Source organism: Gopherus flavomarginatus, chromosome 4 (genome assembly GCF_025201925.1).
Source record: "Gopherus flavomarginatus isolate rGopFla2 chromosome 4, rGopFla2.mat.asm, whole genome shotgun sequence".
Classification (NCBI taxonomy): domain Eukaryota; kingdom Metazoa; phylum Chordata; order Testudines; family Testudinidae; genus Gopherus; species Gopherus flavomarginatus.
In genome coordinates, this window is record NC_066620.1 from 16,719,748 (window position 1) to 16,735,698 (window position 15,951).

General features: G+C 41.6%; 1 protein-coding gene across 3 annotated transcripts in view; it reads left to right on the top strand.

The window, feature by feature from the left end:
- The window catches only part of SLC1A4 (solute carrier family 1 member 4), a 37,242-nt gene that overhangs the window by 13,091 nt on the left and 8,200 nt on the right, over window positions 1-15,951 (top strand). For 2 of the 3 annotated variants that reach the window (XM_050952140.1, XM_050952142.1), the window contains exons 3-6: window positions 2,504-2,566; window positions 9,902-10,068; window positions 14,744-15,013; window positions 15,665-15,859. In XM_050952140.1, coding sequence (XP_050808097.1) covers window positions 2,504-2,566; window positions 9,902-10,068; window positions 14,744-15,013; window positions 15,665-15,859 — 695 coding nt within the window. The remainder of the gene's footprint in view (window positions 1-2,503; window positions 2,567-9,901; window positions 10,069-14,743; window positions 15,014-15,664; window positions 15,860-15,951) is intronic. The other variant, XM_050952141.1, reaches the window with a different exon arrangement.

Consider the following 15,951-nt stretch of genomic DNA (forward strand, 5'->3'; position numbering starts at 1 on the left):
CCCAGTTCAGTCTCATTTCTCATCTGACGTACAGTGCTATGAGCTAAGTGTGATAGTCGTACACTAGCTGGCACCAGAACGTATGAACTTATTTAAACTAGATGAGCCTGAACTGTATAGTTTTGAAGAAGATGTTAGTTTGGGCCTATTTCTAATTTTAGATGTATGTAAAAGATATTTACTGCTGAAGATACTGTATTGCTATAAGACAGGGTAATTCTCTTGGATAGCCGAGCTGGAAAATAAGCATTGTTAGGTCCATTGTGCTCTTCTCCTCAAAGCAAGATCAAACTCCAAAATCGGGTTTCATATAAAACCGTAAAATAGCACAGGTCAAAATTCCATATGAAATAAAAGTGGGAAATACAGTCACAGTATTCCTTGGTGTAGTGGTGTTCTGTAATAAGGTTTAAGTGGGGAGAGTCTGCATTTCTTTACACTGTCATTGACACAATTCACAATTACTCAAATTCTTTGTTTCCCTATTTTAAAAAATAAAAATCAAAAGTCTTGCTCCTGGGATGTGTTTAATTTGAGCGTCAAAATACATTTATGGCCTTAAAAAAACAGGAGTACTTGTAGCACCTTAGAGACTAACAAATTTATTTCAGCATGAGCTTTCGTGAGCTACAGCTCACTTCTTCGGATGCATAGAATGGAACACACAGACAGGAGATATTTATATATATAGAGAACATGAGAAGGTGGAAGTATGCATGCTAACAGGAAGAATCTAATTGAGATGAGCTATCATCAGCAGGAGAAAAAAAACTTTTGAAGTGATAATTAAGATGACCCATAGAATGTATGAGGAGAACTTAACATAGGGAAATAGATTCAATTAGTGTAATGACACAACCATTCCCTGCCCCTGGATATTTCCACTACATGCATCTGAGGAAGTGGGTATTCACCCACGAAAGCTCATGCTCCAAAACGTCTGTTAGTCTATAAGGTGCCACAGGATTCTTTGCAACCACTCCCAGTCTCTGTTTAGGCCTGAGTTAATTGTATCTAATTTGCATATTAATTCGAGTTCAGCGATCTCTCTTTGGAGTCTGTTTCTGAAGTTTTTTTGTTGCAAAATTGCCACCTTCAAGTCTGTCACTGAGTGGTTAGAGAGGCTGAAGTGTTCTCCCACTGGTTTTTGAATGTTATGATTCCTGATGTCAGATTTGTGTCCATTTCCCTATGTTAAGTTCTCCTCACACCTTCTGTGGGTCATCTTAATTATCACTTCAAAAGTTTTTTTTCTCCTGCTGATGATAGCTCATCTCAATTGATTAGACTCTTCCTGTTCGTATGCATACTTCCACCTTTTCATGTTCTCTGTATGTATAAATATCTCCTGTCTGTGTGTTCCATTCTGTGCATCCGAAGAAGTGAGCTGTAGCTCACGAAAGCTATGCTGAAATAAATTTGTTAATCTCTAAGGTGCCACAAGTACTCCTGTTCTTTTTGCGGATACAGACTAACACGGCTGCTACTCTCAAACCTGTCGTTTATGGCCTTATTTTTGTGTGTGTTACTTTATATTCTTGATATCCCAATCTAACTTACAGGTCAGTTTTAAGGATGACACTTATATTTGTATAGGTGGCCAATATAAACACCATATACATTCCACTTAAGCCCCCAAAATAGGATGTAGATATTACATAGGTCTTGTGCTTGTCCTCTGCATCAGGGTGAATTTCAGCCAGCAAGAGCTTTTCAGATAATAACTTCATTTACCTTAATTCTCTGGACCATTTGCTGTCTGTTTTTCAAAGAATACTAATTGAAATCAGTACATTTGTCTGAAAAGCTGCCAAAAATATATTTGAGAGACAAGACTCAAAAGCTCATCTCTCTCACCAACAGAAGTTGGTCCAATAAAAGCTATTACCTCACCCAGCTCGTCTCTCTGCTGTCTTGGGACCAGCACAGCTACAACACTGCATACCAAAAATACATGCCAATCCCAAAATACGCGTCAGTTTTGAAAATATAAGTCATGACTTTGAATTTAAAACTTTTTGGTATTTAAGAAATAGATATTTATAGACAATGTACTTTAGTGGGAAGGTTACAGCTATTGGACAACTTAAAGGAGCACTGTCTCTTTAAAGCTGTGCACTAGAAGATTGTGCTCTGGTATCTCCACACAAGGAGGAAACTTTATACCTAATTGCTCCCTTTTCTTATGCAAGAAGGGCCAAAGTCAAGCTGGGTTAGTGGGCCTGATTCTGATCTCTATTGCACTGGTGTAAATTAGGAATAACTCCATTTATCTATTACCAGTAGAATTATTTCTAATTCTCACTAGTGTCCCCTCCCTCTGTGCAAGTTTAGTTAGTTTGTAGAGATCCTTTTTTATCCTGATCTAGAGCTTGGGCCCAGATCAAAACAATCTGGTGAAATCATACTGGTGACCTTACAGTGATGAAATGTTGTACTAACACAGATAGGGTCACAGTGATAATCTGATGGACAGAAAATTTGTTGTTTTTTGTATCCACAGTATGCAACGGATTATAAGATAATAGTAAGAAACATCTCTGTTGGAAATGTTACGTTTGAGAAGGTAAGGCAGTTTCTATCTCTCGCTCTATATCTATCATACTTTTCTGGCATGTGTTACTGTAGTATCTGTATGTTTCACAGTCATTAACGTCTTTACCTCACAACATCCGTGAGAGGTAGGGAAGTGTTATTACTCCCATTTTATAGCTGGGGAGTTGAGGCTCAGAGAAGCCAAGTGACTTGCCCAGGGTCACACAGGTAGTCTGTGGAGGAGAAGAGAATTGAAATCACAGCTCCAGAGTCCGAGATTAGTGCCCTACTCGCTGGAGGATATAAACAATATAAGAGAAACTCAGACATGACTCTTTTCCTCCTTGCATTATTTACACCAGTAGATTGGTTAAGATTGTTTCTAGTCACAGCTTCATTGCATCTTTATTTTATTTAGTGGCTGATTTAAGGCAGAAACAGTTGGTTCAAGAGGATGAACATGACAAATTAAAGCAGAACAGAGGCATATCTGCAAGTAGCCAGAAAACTACATCTGATTTGCAGGTGGTGGAGATGGCAGCCATCCTTATTTTCAAAAGTATAGCCTGTGGAGACTTTGGGTGTCATTTCCAGAAGTGGCCAGCATTGACCTACCTCTGCTCCCCACTCAGGGGAATCTTGCCCATAGGGTGAGATTTTCAAACATGCCTGTTGTTAGTCTTGTAAACTTAGTATATTTGACCTGGAAGTTATTTAGAGACCAACACAAGATTCCAGGATACTATTTTTCATGGTCACTTTCCCAGGCATAACAGCACTTTCAGCCCATTCTGTTGGGTAGGGGAGGAGGGGGTGTTTATCACACTGAATTTTTTAATCAGTTCATGTTTAGTCTGAATTTGGAGTTCAGCAGGCCCCTGCATGCATTTCCAGTTCAAGTCTAGGCTCTCGCAGCCTACACCAGCAGCAGCACCTCCAGTCTGCTTCATAGCTGCTGGTACAGGGGGGTTGCCCATGCTTGCCCTTGCTCCCTGCTAGCAGTAGGGACTGGGGAAGGCAGTGGAGGAAAGGAGATAGGAGGTGGATCCTGTTAGTGCTGCAGAAAGAGAGCCATGGCCTTCCTCTCCCTCAGGTTTTCAGCACCTCCTTCTCCCCTTGCTGGTAGCTGTGGCAGCAGCCTTTACCCACAACCTAGACTGGCTTGAAGGTGCACTGGCCAGCCTATTTTTCAACCCACCAGGATAACGAGACTGGGAATCCCCACTGCATTTCTTCCGTGGCTGGATCCATGATTCTAATGTGCTCCAGCAGAGCAGCAGCTGTCGCTTGCCCTCTTCTGCTGGTTCTCATCCTGGCTGGCCCCTTGGGTCTGCAACCTGCTGGCATTTGAGATTCTCAGTTCTTGGTAGGGTAACCAGATGTCCCAATTTTATAGGGACAGTCCTGATTTTTGGGTCTTTTTCTTATATAGACTCCTATTATCCCCCACCCCCATCCGATTTTTCACATTTGCTATCTGGTCATCCTAGTTCTTGGAGGCAAGGAGAAGAGTGCTTCCTCCACAGCAAGATCTGTGCATGGCAGCTACAAGCTTGTCAACTGCTTCCCTCATCCCTGTTTTGTTGTCAGGCCCCTCCCAGATCCTACTGCCTCCAGAAGTCACATTCTTCCCATTGGGTCAAATCCTGAGCAGTGCTGACTCCTGAGAGATCAAACCCTTCCCCCATTGACTGCAGTGGAAGTGGCAGGTACTCATTGTGATGGTTCTCAGGGTACTCAGGACCAAGAGTCTCCTCTGGCATAGTAGCCACCCAAGCACTCTCCTCTGAGCTATGCCAGCCCTTACTTTGCCATGCAGGTTATCAGTGGGTGTACTCCAGTCCCCATGTCCCTTTGAAGTGTTCAGCCCCTTATCTGCTGAACACTCACAGAAATACCAGGTCTGGTGTCTACACACCAGCTTTTACTATCCAACGCGGGATCAGCACGTTGCTTAAGATCACAGCACTGAGGTTTATTTATAGAGAAAATAACAATATGTTTATTATGAAAGAGTCAAGTGATAGTGAGTAAGGAAACTGGAAACAAAAGGTTATATATAAAACAAAACTATAACACGCTTTCTAGAGACGAGACTAGACTTCACAAGTTATCTTGCCTAAAGAAGCTTATCTCACCCAAAGTCCTGTGCAGCATTTCACCCACGGTTTCATCCCGTTTCCATGACTGTAAAGGCGATGCCCATTTATTTCCTAGGTGCAGGATCTGGAGGTGTCTTCTTTGCCTTCTGCTTATATCCCCAAAGTTCGTGTATGTTTCAGAGACAGCAGAACCCCCTTGGTTTGTTTTCCTGTGTGCTGCTGCCCTGTGGGCTTTACCTCGCTTTGATAGCTTCTGTGTAAATGGGCAACCATTGTGTTCGCTTACAATGCTTAATTAACATCTCCACAGAGACAGGTGAATAGACATCTTTTGTTCGACAGAAAACCTGTTTCTCCATCTCTGTTGTGATACAGAATCTAAGAACACATTTCAATATATATACATAACTCCTTACGTGATATCTGTACAAACATTTTACAATGATATCAATGACCAGTGTGATCCTGGCTTTCATTTGAGACCTCAATGACATCCTTTGGTGAACCAGAATGTATGTACCAGGATCAGGATTATCCTTGTAATCCCCTTGCCAGTTGTCATTAAGGAGTCTTAGGGTATGGCTACACTTACAGTTATACAGCGCTGGGAGTTACAGCTGTCTTCGTACAGCTGTGTAGGGAAAGCGCTGCAGTGTGGCCACACTAACAGCTACCAGCACGGCAGTGTGGCCACATTTGCAGCGCTGTTGGGAGTGGTGCATTGTGGGCAGCTATTCCAGCATTCAAGTGGCTGCAATGTGCTTTTCAAAACGGGGCTGGGGTGGAGTGTGACAGGGAGCGTGGGGGAGACAGAGAATGGATTTTTGGAGCTGACACTGTTCTCAGCTCCCTGCCTTGCAAGTTCTAAGAACTGGAAGATACACAGCACCTACCTTCAATCATTTTAAAAGTTTTGACCCCTTCCCCCACCCCTCTCTTATTCACTAAATGCAAATTATGCACTCCTAAATAGCCTTCAGACCATATAAGCAGCGGCTCAACACGGACTCCCCTCTCTCCTCAAGCAAACAGCTGTGAACATTCCAAAGCAATTCCCCTGCCTCCGCTCGCTCGCTGGAGCAAAGAGCAGCTGTGTTTGTTTTTTAGATAAGTAGCTCCGGGGAGCTCGGGAGCTCGGAGTTCAGCCATTCTTCCGGTTTGTTGTGGACAGGAATTCTGGGATACCTCCTAATACCCTGGAGGCCAATAACAGCCCTTTTGGTGGCCACACTTGATGAGCAGCGCTGCATCACCAGCGCTGCAATCGTTACACCCCAAGCAGACCAGGTGTACAGCCAGCGCTGCAGCCAGGGAGTTGCAGCGCTGGATGTGCCTCGCAGGTGTGGACTGTTACTAAGTTGCAGTGCTGTAAACCCACCACCAGCGCTGCAACTCTCCAGTGTAGCCAAGCCCTTAGCACCTTACGCCAGGAGTTTGCTCCCAGTGAGTAAGCTGTGATATTTAATGTATTTCACTACACCTTGAAAAAGATGGGGAAATAAAAAATGCCCACTGATAAACTCTTTGAAGAAGATCCTCTTAATTCTAATCTCTAAAACTGTCTGACACTGAAAAGCCTTTTCTTTTCTAACATTAGAGTGCATCACCCCTGAGACACTGCCCAACAGAGCAGCCTTATGGACAGAAAACAAAAATAGCTTTCATGAGAGCTTTGTTCCCTGGTGATATACAGGACACACATCTTGTTGCCTTAATTTAGGCATTTAGCAGAAACATTATTGATCATTGTTCTGTTCCTCAAAACTATCTGAAGATCCTACTGCTTGTTTATTTTTTAGCACGCTGAATGAAATCTATATCCCAGAAAGGGTCAGCTGAGATATAGGTTATCCAGTTTCAGTATGTAGTTAACATCAAAAAAGATGTACATGTGCAATATGGTGTAGGTAAGAAATATAACTATTAAAACATGATTAGTATTAACTATATCACAGTAGCATCTGTGAATCTCAGTCCAGGGCCCCACTATGGTAGGCAATGTGTAGACAAGTAATAAAGATGGAAAGTGACAGAGAGGGTGCAACAGCAGTACAAAACAGATAGATGGGGTGGAGTTGAGTGGGAACATGAGATAATAAATGAACATAGCTGAGCAGAAATATAACTCCCCTCTAGCATAATCCACCGATACTACAGGGCCTGATCCAGGAGTCATTCAAATCAATGAGAGGTTTTCCAGTGACTTCAGTGGGCTTTGAATCAGGCCCGTAATATAATTAACATTGGTCGCACAGAAAGGAGAAGGAGGAAAAACATTGCCCCGTGTTAAACTGAATACTTCATATCTTGATGAAGAATACTGCTATGAGGCACCTGTCACCTTCAGATCTAGTCCGGAGCCCATCTCGATACTGACGCTATGTAGTGTTAAAAAAAAAAAAAGCGCCCCTGTTCAAATGTAACTATCATCCATCCATAAGTAACATGATAGCAGAGTTGAAATTTAACTGCTGAATGGTGCTTTGTTTCCTTTTGTCGGGCCACCCTTCGCTAGAGGCACTAGGACCACTCCCAGCGAAATTAAAGTGGCTCCACCCTGGCATAATTCCAGTGTTTGGAAAAAAACTTTTTATACATGATGGGGGAAAATCTTTACAAGACATCACTGTCTATCACAGCCAGATATTAATGTCAGAGTAAGAATACTTGATGGTGTTCCAGGAAACACAGAGTTCCATCAAACAAGAGCCCTGCAAGGTGTAAAAGTTAAAAGAGAAGAGAATAGTAAAGAATTGCACCCTTTAAGCTGCCAAAAGTCACATTCAGATCTTCTGAGAAAAAGAAAAAGAAACATGGTTTTCCAAGTGCATCCCAAAGCATGCTGAGCAGCTGAATCCCAGTCAGATAAGTACAGTGGGCCTGAGTCCATGCAGCTCACTGGGGTGTCAACTCCTGGCAAAATTTGTCCTAGTGCACTAGTAATGAAAATTCTTCGGTCATATGAACCAGTGTAAATTAGGAGTAACTCACTGTTTATGTAAATAAGCATACATAAGTAAATATACTTAAATAAATCCTTTCATGTAGAGGTGAGAAAACTTCAAAATTTCCTGCAAAACGAAAAGTTCAAAAATGAAACATTTTGTTCTGATTTTAATGTTTTAAATTTTTATATCATCAGATTTCAAAACAAAAAGTCATTTCAAAGTGAGTAATCAAAATGTTCTGATAAGGTCATTTTGACCTTATTAAAATGATTTTTTTTTCAATTTTTTTCCAAAATGAAAATTCATCAAAATGAACACATTACCATGAAAAGTTTCAGTTTTAACAAAAGGGATTTCTGATGGAAAAAATGTTCGGTTGGAAAAAATTTTAGCAGCGCTACTGACACTCTTTTTCCTTGCTGCCTGCAAGCAAACAGACTGGAATCTGAGATTCAAGTTGGGTTCTTTCTGACCTGTACATCACCTGCATCTGAGGGAATTCTACACCAAAAAAATTAAAAATTCTCTGCACAATAGTTTTAAATTCTGCATATTTTATTTGTCAAAATAACACAATATAATCACACTGTTTTCAACTGTTTGCTGACAAGTATTTTGAAGTAAATTACCAAAAGGATTGAAAATGGTGTGATTACATTGTTAGTATTTCTGTGTTATTTTGGCAATTAAAATATACAGAACTTTGCAGAATTTAATTTTTTAAAATTTTTTGGTGCAGCATTCCCTCAAGAGTACCAATGTTCTGTGTGGTGCAGTCTGGGTGCAGGCAGCTAGTCGGGGGTCTGGGTGCAGGGGGGACTCTGGATGCACAGCGGCTTGGTGCGGGATTCTGGATGCAGAGGGAATGGGACTCTGCAGGGGAGTCCAGGTGAAGGTGGTTAAGGCTTAGTGTGAGGTGAGGCGGGCTGGGGGAATGGGACTCAGTGTGGGGGGCAGTGTGCAGCTAGTTGGGGCTCAGTGGGGTGGGGTTCTGGGTGTGGGAAGTGCACAGGCAGGGGAGGGATCACTGTACAGGGAGCTGCTCCTCCTGTCGGCCTAACCCCTTTTCATCGAGACACCCTGGCATCCAACCTCCGCCATTTTTCAAACAAGGATTTTCTCTCTTAAAATTGCTGGTTTTATTTGAAGTGCATCAGTGTTCTGAATTTTTGTCTACATTTATTCTACATTTTAAACTTTTATCTGGGAATATATTTATCTTTCTGGTGTAGAGCAGATGTCTACTTCAACTAGCCGGAAGTGTAAACCTTCTGTGAGTCATTGATCTAATCTTTTATTGTGCTTAGATGAGCTAATAAAACAACCTGGGATATTAAGAAGCATGTGTTGCCAATGGGAAAAAGTGGTTTGTCAAAACGATTATATTTTTATTAATCCATGAGAGCACTCAGTCAGATCATTTTTTGTTATTATGTCAAACAAGTCCACCATTCTTCTAGGGAAATGAGTTCAAAAGGACTGGCAGAGAGCGCTTGTCAGCACATAGTGAGCTCATTTATGTGAAAAGCGAGATCAGTTTTGTTATCCTCTAACTTGCACCAATTAGCCAAACTATTTCTGAGAACATGATACATCTTTTCATCTGCACCGCCCAAGTCTGATGGTGCTGACAGGGAAAGATGGATTAAGAATTTTTCACTATTTCCCATCTTTTTTTTAAATACCACCTGTGGAATGTATCCATAGCTAACCAATAGCAAACCATGGACTGCAGCAGGCTGTTTGCATAAATGAATTATTCTAGGAGGTGGAATAAGTGTGAATGGGTTTTGGTTCCTCCCACAAAATAATGCTATGTATTATCAGTAGAGATGGGTAATTAGCTATGGCTGATACCTGCTTTACAGAACTATACGAATAGCTTCAATACTTGAAATATCTTACAGACCATGCTCCCTTTCAGAGTCACGGAGAAGAGACTTTCTAATCTTTAACTAGTTCCCCAGTTCTGTCCTGACCATGAGTCATTTGTCACCATTTTGACCTGTACCAGTCTTTCTGCCCTGATGCCTGCATAACTACTACTGGACTCAGTGGGAAAGTTTTTGTTTGCACAAGGACTGCAGGATCAGATGGTAACTAGTTCCCATGAATACTGAAACAGAAGCACATTCCCTTTTATTTCCTCTGCAGTGTTGTTGGGTTGCTTTGCATAATGTCCTTTTCCGTGCCTTGGGAGGTTCTGCCATGCTGATTTCAGATTTATCAGAGAGCAAAATAACAAGAGATTCATTTTTATTCAATTCCACATCAGTATGATACTTAACAAACACGTTGTTTATTTTGTTATCACAGATCCCTGTTGGCACAGAGATTGAAGGGATGAATATTCTGGGACTGGTTTTGTTTGCTCTGGTTTTGGGAGTAGCTTTGAAAAAACTTGGCCCAGAAGGAGAAGAACTGATTCGTTTCTTTAACTCATTCAATGAGGCAACTATGGTCTTGGTGTCTTGGATTATGTGGTAAGTGTGGTTGTAAATATGTTACCATGACAGCAGTGCTTCCTGGTTTAGGAATGTTTGTCTTTACCTACCTAGCTGGGTTTTTGGTGCCACATCCATCACCAGAGTAAAGAGTGAGTGGCCTGGCATCAGTGCAATGAGTCTGGTACTCGATGGCTGTTTTGCCCACTATATTTTCTCCCGTGTTTATCAGTGTTGCCTCTTGAAAATAAAGAATGCAGCCTCTTTCTTTGCACATGAGCAGTATGCAGAAGGTCGCTCGCACCATAGGCTGTCTCTTGAGAATGACAGACAGTCCTCTAGGAATCGGCTGCAGGACTCAGTTTTGATTACTTTGAAAATCAAGCCCTATTTTTTCTAAGCATCAGAAACCTGGGTGAGCGCACAATTACGTGCCTAATTTTATGCGATGTCACTGTGACTGCACAGGGAAGTTGGGAATTTGTACATGCAAAACCCCAGTTTACATGCACAGTTGAAATAATTGCATGTGCAAACTAGGTGCACAGCTGTGATCACATATTTTAGTTCATTCCTTTATCGTACAGTTATTTGAAACTCAGGCCCTGAATACAAACTAAGCTGTAGCAATACACGCAAAAAAAAAGATGTTTAACAATAACACAACATTATTTGGGTTTCAAGGAATGTCTGCTGTTGAAAAAGTACTTGGTTACAGAATGCAGAACTGACAAATCACAACTGAATACCTCAATCCCTTCATATAACAAGAGTAGTTAGGAGTTCCCATTAGAGCCGTGGTTCCCAAACTGGGATCCATGAAATGTTACAGGGGATTCTCAGGGAAAAATTCCATAATGCCGGACAGAGCTGGCCCTAGAAACCAGGGGGCCAGCAGCCTGGAGCCCCTGGACTTCCAAGAGCTAAGCAGATCAAAGCAAGCATATCTATCACACTGAAGAGATTTAAACTTCAAGAGTCCTTATAAGAAATGGAAAGGGAGGTGGATATTTTTTGCTGTTTTTTAAATTAAATAGTATTTTTTTTAATTATTATGAAGAACAAGTTTAAGCTTTGTTGTAATGTGCCTTGTTTGCCTGGACTGCTCAAGACCTGAATGCTTGTGTAGGAGGAACTCTGAGTTGGCTTCTTAAATACCATCATGATGTTTCACATGTGATACTCCTTAATGAAACATAGGAGCCTTGTCTTATAACAGGCTTATTCAAGGTGATAAAAGCTATGAAAGTGAGATATTGGAAGAGTGTTGCCATTTTCATAATGTAATAACAATACTGTAATAATAAATAATAATAGTGTGTAATATGCATGTCATAACAAAATTTATATTTCCCAGATCACTGCTTTTATAATTTATACTCAGATAAAGGAGAAAATCCCTGGAAATATTCATTTTTAGGAGGGGTTTCACAAGACTTGATATTTTAGTGAAAGGGTTCACAGGTTGTTGAAGTTTGGGAACCACTGCATTAAAGTGACAAAATAGGTGAAAATCTTGACCCTATTCAAGTCAACAGGAGTTTTGTCATTGACTTTAGTGGAGCCAGGATTTCACCTTAGATCTTGGGTCTCAATTCATATAGGAAAGACTTCTTTCACGTTCCTGGGTGGGAAGGGAATGTGGGAGCCAATACTTTCAACATACAGATAGGATTGTCAGTTTTAGCTGGACATATTCCTAGAGGTTTCATCACATTACGTAATTGTTAAAGATTAATCTTTTCTTCCTGGTGACTTCAGGACACTCCTGGAGGGTTGGCAACCCTACCTAATCTCCGAGAGAGCCCTCCATAACCCTGCTCCCTCATCTGCTGGATGCCTATGTATTTTCTAAGGAGGCTGAACCTCTGATGATAGTTTATTTTATCTCCTCTGCAGAGTTGTAATTAGCAGGACCTTCCCTTCACGCACTTCTCTGGAATCCATGCCTACATTTCTGTGTGACATTTGCCATAAGAGTTTTAGATCCCTGCTAACGTATGAGGAGAACTAACTATCCTACTATCCAAAGTATAGAAATGAAAAACCATAAGTGCAGTTACATTAAAAGATAGCTGGAACTCATTTGTCCCAACGTTTTACAAAAGCTAAGGTCAAACGTAAATGTTTCCAAGATTATATATATTTTAATCCAGTGGAAATCTGTTGTTTTAATTTCAGTTTTTAAAAAGTAAATATTACCATGTGGTAGTTGCAACTTGACCAGTGCTACATTAAGACTATAAAGGAAAGTAAAAGTGAATCCATTGATTTGTTTTTCATTGTCTAAGCTGAGAGCAAAATAGAAGTAAAGAAACAATGGAAAGAGGAAAGTGGAATTTTAAACACTCTTCCCAGTTTAATAATCTGAGGTGTAATTATTGATGGGAGGGTAAGAGAAGGTGTTAATTTCAGATCAGATTTGCCAGCTGAAAGACTCAAGGTCCCCATAGATAGGTCACAGTGAGCAGCTCATACTCAGCAAAGACCTCTGAAAAGTTCTGCAGTTTCAAAGCATGTTTCTAAAATCACTGCTGGAAGAGTCACTTGATTTACACCTGTTTATGTGAGATCCAAACCAGAGCCCCTAATGTCATGCCTGCCATTCATTATGTACTGTATGCTGAATGGCTGGAGGTTACATCTTACATAAGAGACCCAAACTGTTCAACTGTCTGTGGGGAATATCATTCTGCCAAGCCCAGTCAAACAATGCTTAGCCAATAACATGTTACTCTAGGTGCTGAAACTGCTGTAGAGAAGAACCACAACCATTCAAGAAAAAAGAACGAAGCGTATTTGGGGCACCTTAGAGACTAACAAAAGCTTATGCTCAAATAAATTTGTGGGCTAAAGCCCACTTCATTGGATGCATGCAGTGGAAAATACAGTCGGAGGAGATACACACACACACACACACACACACACACACACACACACACACACACACACACACACACACACACACACACACACACACACACACACACACAGAGGACATGAAAAAATGAGTGTTGTCATACTAAGTACAATGAGAGTAATCAGTTAAGGTGGGCTATTATCAGCAGGAGAAAAAAACTTTTGTAGTGATAATCAGGATTATCACTCTGAAACCTGTAACCATTCAAGAAGTCTCTCAAATTATGCTCATTCCTATTCTAACTCCATGTATATACATCCTGACAGGTGAGTTTTTTCACTTGAACTGCTATTTTTTTCCCCAAGAAATGGAATGGATTCCACAAAATATCTGACCTTATAAATACAGACCTTTACATTCATTTCTGTCATTAGGGATTTAAATGTAAAAGTATCAAAGCAGCTTACAGCTTTCACTCTGGAGTGTAATTCCCAGGCTATCAAAAACTGATAGGTGGTGGTTCTTGTACTCAGCTCATTATGAAGCTAACTCTCCACATTAATCAGCTGTGTGTAATCCATTTCTTTGTGGATTATTGGAATGTTTCTGAGCCTGACATGGCAATGTACAGTAATTCTCACTTCTCCTCTTTCCTTCTGTAAGGCTATCGGTGTCCTCCAAAATCTCTCACACTTTTCGAGTTAAAGTTAGGGATGGGCACAACTGTTCTTACAAGATAAGAAGTGTCTGGAATCTCCTCCCCTTCTGTGAACCAAACCCAACCGTCAAACCTTTAAGGGCTGTTGTCAGCCAGTGGTTAAAGTAAATTGAAATAAGATGGGAAGCCTTCATCATACCAGCCAAGAAGGGGGAGCTGCTGCTCACACAGGCCAGGGGGAGGACTGGGGTGCTGTACAAGAAGTGACATTGGTTTTCTTCTGAGGGCTGGGGCAGATTGTGGGATGGAAGAGGAAGGGACATGTCGGTGGATCTACTCATATTCTGATCCACCAGCTGTTGCTTTAAGGGCCATGGACTGGAGTAAGCCTGGAAACTGGAGTAGTAGCTGCTGTGATGTGGTGAGAATTTCTTCTCTCTTTCTCTCAGACCAGGGAATTTCCCAGCACACAGCGAGGCTCCTTGAGCTGGAGACGTGTTTTGGGCCTAAATGCAGCTCCCAAGGAGCTCCCTTTGAGGACTGTAAACTGTGCTGACAAAGGAAACCACAAACAAATTACTGATTTCCGAAGATTTGTTGTGTCCGCGAATGGCTGTGTGTATAGAGCTATAGGCCTGAGTGAGGCTCCAGACACTCAGTTGTTGTAGACAAATACTAGAGTTAAATGCCTTCCCTGGATTGGCCCTGTGCTTTCTGAGCTTCAGGAACTAACCTGGCACCCTCGCTGGTGAAATAAAACTCCACAATAGACATCTTCTCCTGCACTCTCTCCTATGGGCATGGAATCTCCCTGATAGCGTCTGCCAACATTCCTGCACCATCTCCTCTCCTGGCAGTGCCGCTTACAGCCTTCCTGGATGTTTCGTTCAGGCCAGGGGCCAATGGCAACTTATCCAGTCTGACAATATCCCCTTTATCAATCAAGAGAGAACTCGATCCATTGTAAATTTGTTTAGCATAAGTGTGTAGAGCGCATGGCCCTGTGTATTCTGTGGTTCTGGGGAGGCATGGAATTCACTGCAGATTCCACTCCTTCAGGAGCGGCAGAGTGCTGTACACAGGTTTCCTGGAGGGAAGAATTTGGTCCCTAAAAATGAAAGTGGTATGTGGCTTTTTAAGGTTTGTTCCTCTTGCTTAATATTAATGAAAGACAACCCTTGTTTTTCTTTATGCAGGTATGTGCCTATTGGCATTACATTCCTTGTTGGAAGCAAGATTGTAGAAATGGAAGATATTGTCCTTCTGGTAACCAGCCTGGGAAAATACATCTTTGCCTCAATTCTGGGTCACGTTATCCATGGAGGAATCATTTTGCCACTTATATATTTTGCATTCACACGCAAAAATCCTTTCAGCTTTCTCTTAGGACTTATAACACCATTTGCAACAGCCTTTGCCACGTGTTCAAGGTGTGCTATTGTGCTTGTTTCTGGTATGGAAGGATGGTATGCTAAATCAATGTTTTAATGTGAACAAGTTTCAGATGCAAATATTGGCCCTGATCCTGCAAAGGACTGTGGTTAGGCATACTGTATGCCCCTTACAGATTCCCACTGATGCCAGTAGGGCATCAGCAGAGGTAACTATACATCCGGGCATAACCTTTTGCAATATTGATGCCATTATTAGCAGTGATGTGCAGCCCATATTTTGACAATTTCAGCGACACAGTGTGTGGGACTGGGGAATCTGTTTGCTTTCTCATTTAGAGGAAATCTCTTTCTTAACCATAACCAAGGAAGAAGGCAACACCACTTCACAAACAAGCTGTGCACTTGCTGAGGATAGTTACACATAGCTCTTGGCCAAGCTTTTCAGAAGGGACTAGTGATCTGGGGTGCCCAATTTGAGGCATTATAAAAGGTCCTGATTTTCAAAAAGTGCTGACCCCCAACCTGCCCTTTGAAAATCAGGCCTTTTTAAGACATCTCAAGTCAGGCACCCAAAGTCACTAGTTAATGTTGAAAATCTTGGCCTATAATTCGACGTAGCAGTATTATGGAAATTATAAAAATGCTAGTAACCTGACGGCTTATGCACTGGGTGGGACAGGACTGTGCTGCTCCATGATTGTCTTATTTCCTGTCTGTTTCTAGCTCAGCTACTCTCCCGTCAATGATCAAGTGTATTGAAGAAAACAATGGAGTAGACAAGAGGATCAGTAGGTTCATCCTTCCAATTGGGGCCACTGTGAACATGGATGGAGCTGCTATATTCCAGTGCGTGGCAGCTGTGTTTATTGCTCAGCTGAATAATGTTGACCTCAATGCTGGACAGATCTTTACTATTCTGTAAGTTGCTTGTGATTCAAACACATTTCCCTGGCCCCCAAACACCATGCTAAGCCTGAGGTCTTTCTGTTTTTAAACACTAATCATTTTTT